This window comes from Gossypium hirsutum, chromosome A02, assembly GCF_007990345.1.
Source record: "Gossypium hirsutum isolate 1008001.06 chromosome A02, Gossypium_hirsutum_v2.1, whole genome shotgun sequence".
Taxonomy (NCBI): Eukaryota; Viridiplantae; Streptophyta; class Magnoliopsida; order Malvales; family Malvaceae; genus Gossypium; species Gossypium hirsutum.
The window spans coordinates 13,516,212-13,519,197 of record NC_053425.1 but is presented as its reverse complement, the minus strand read 5'-3'; the positions used below and the strand labels follow the sequence as shown (position 1 = coordinate 13,519,197).

The window sequence follows — 2,986 nt, the reverse complement described above, 5'->3', positions numbered from 1 at the left end:
AAACCTTGTTGATGGTAGTTCATAACAAGCAGGAGGAGTCACAGAACTCATGTTTATGGTATGTGGATACCGGTTGTAGTAACCACATGTGTGGTAATAAGTCTTATTTCTCTTATCTAAATAAAAACCTTCACACTTCTGTGTTTTTTGGAAATAAGTCTATTGTTATGTAGTGGGAAAGGGTGATATTAGTGTAAGAACCAAGAATGGTTTTTTAGAAACAATTTCCAATGTTTTCTTTGTGTCTGCTTTAAAAAACAATTTGTTAAGTGCTGATCAATTGTAAGAAAAAGGATAAGTGATTACGATATCAAAAGTTGTTTGTAAAATTTATGATCCTTCTAGAGGTACTATTGCAATGGTTCCTATGAGTTCCAACAGGTTGTTTCCATTGGTGATTAATTGTGTTCAACCTTGCTTGATGGTTAAACTAAAGGGCGACGCATAGCTTTGGTATTTCCGCTATGGTCATCTTAATTTTAGAGGTTTGAAGACTCTTAGACAGAAAGAGATGGTCAGTAGTCTTCCTAAGATTGTCATTCCATCCCAGGTGTGTGAAGATTGTGTTGTTGGCAAACAACATCATGAACAATTTCCCAAAGGAAAGTCTTGGAGAGCAAAACGTGTGCTGGAATTGGTTCATTCAGATATTTGTGGGCCAATAAAACCACCATTTAATGAAGGTAAAAATTATTTCCTTACTTTCATTGATGATTATTCCCGAAAAACGTGGGTTTACTTCTTGCAAGAGAAATCAAAAGTATTTAGTGCATTTACTAGCTTCAGGGCACTTGTTGAAATTGAAATCGAGAAAACCATTCAAGCTCTTCGCACTGACCGTGGTGGAGAATATTGCTCTAAGGAATTTGAAGCATTTTGTGAAAGTCATGGCATTCAGAAAGAGCTTACCACTGCATATACCCACAACAAAATGGCATATTGAAGAGGAAAAATAGAATCATACTAAATATGGTGAGGAACATGCTTACTAATGGAAGGGTCCCAAAATAATTTTAGCCAAAAGCAGTAAATTGGAGCATCCATGTCTTGAACAGAAGCCCAAATTTTGCTATTCAAAACATGACACCTGAAAAAGCTTGGAGTGGAAGGAGACCAACAGTAGATCACTTCAGAATTTTTGGTTGCATAGCTTATACACATGTTCCAGATGCAAAGAGAAAGAAACTTTATAACAAGGGAGAGAAATGTGTCTTTCTAGGTGTAAGTGAAACATCTAAAGCATATAAATTGTTTAACCCTTTAACGAAGAAAATTGTGATTAGTAGGGATGTAATTTTTGATGAGGAGAACACTTGGAATTGGAATGACCAGTAACCTTCTCAAACCTTTGTTGACACTAAAATTGAATATGAAAAGCAGTAGCCTTTAGATCGACAGACTCAAGCAACACTTGAGCTTGAGAGTTCACCAAACGATGCTCCAACAACCACTGAAGTAGAAGTAACCGAACCTCGTCCCAGTCGTATTCGACGAAGACCAACTTGGATGGGAGATTTTAATGTAACTAGCATTGGTTAGATTAAAGATCCAATCATCCACTTTGCCTTATTTGCGGAGTGGTCCAACAACGTTTGAATGTGTTGTAAAGGAGTCGAAATGGCGAATGGCAATAGATGAAGAGATTGCAACTCTAGAAAGGAATGATAAATGGGAGTTGACTGAGCTTCTAGAAGGGCACAAGACAATTAGTGTCAAATGGGTGTACAAGACAAAGTTGAAGGAGAATGGAAAAGTTGACACGTATAAGTCGCGCTTGGTGGCCAAAGGTTATAAGCAAGAGTTTGGGGTAGATTACAAAGAAGTCTTTGCTCCTGTTGCAAGGCATGATACAATCAGATTGGTGATTTCGCTTGCAGCCCAGTACTCTTAGCCTATCTTCCAGTTAGATGTGAAGCTAGGATTTTTACATGATGAGCTCCAATAGTAGGTATTTATTAAACAACCTACTGGTTATGTTAAACATGAAAGTGAAAATAAGGTTTATAAACTAAAAAACGTTTTATATAGATTGAAACAAGCCTCACGTGCCTGGTATAGTTGAATTGAAGCTTATTTCTTGAAAGCTGGTTTTACCAAGTGTCCTTATGAGTCCACTCTTTTTATTAAAACTAGTTATGAAGAGAACATGCTTATTGTGAGTTTATATGTTGATGATCTTATTTTCACTAGAAATTGTAGTTCCATGTTTAATGATTTCAAGAAGTCTATGATGAATGAGTTTGAAATGTCAGATCTTGGTATGATGCATTATTTTCTAGGCATAGAAGTAGTGCAATTAGCTAATGGGATATTTATTTCTCAAAGGAAATATGTTCAAAATATTCTAAATAGGTTTGATATAAAGGATTGCAATCCAACAAGCACCCCCATTGAGTTTGGTTTGAAGTTGAGAAAAGAGGGAAAGAAAGTGAATGGCACTCTTTATAAGCAAATTGTTGGCAGCTTAATGTACTTGACTAGTGCAAGACTTGAAATAATGTATTATGTGAGTTAGATTAGTAGGTTTATGGAGAATCCTATTGAGATGCATTTATTGGCAATCAAGAGAATTATTTTCATGTTGGGAATCAGAATTGTCTCATGGTCATCCAAGAAACAATCCATTGTTACTTTGTCAACAAGTGAAGCTGAATCTGTTGCTACAACAGCCTATGCTTGTCAAGCTATTTAGCTGAGGAAAATCTTGAAGGAGCTGAAGTTCAAGAGAATGGAAGCTATAACAATTTTCTGTGACAACAATTCAGCTATCAAACTCTCAAAAGATCTAATATTACATGGTAGAAACAAGCACATTGATGTGAAATACTATTTTTTTAGAGATCTTAACAATGATGGGGTAACTGATCTCAAGTACTGCAAGGGCGAAGATCAACTGGCTGACATATTCACCAAACCTATCAAATTGTTTTCTTTTCGAAATTTGAGGAGGTTAATGGGAGTTTGCACTTTGGAAGATCCTGTTTGA

General features: G+C 36.1%; 1 protein-coding gene across 1 annotated transcript; it reads left to right on the top strand.

Annotated features, from left to right (window-relative positions):
• Positions 1-1,624: 1,624 nt before the first annotated feature.
• On the top strand, positions 1,625-2,986 carry LOC107952287 (uncharacterized mitochondrial protein AtMg00820-like). The gene is made up of 3 exons (XM_016887552.1): positions 1,625-1,881; positions 2,670-2,750; positions 2,839-2,986. Exons 1-3 carry the CDS (start codon positions 1,625-1,627, stop codon positions 2,984-2,986), a joined length of 486 nt encoding a protein of 161 aa, XP_016743041.1.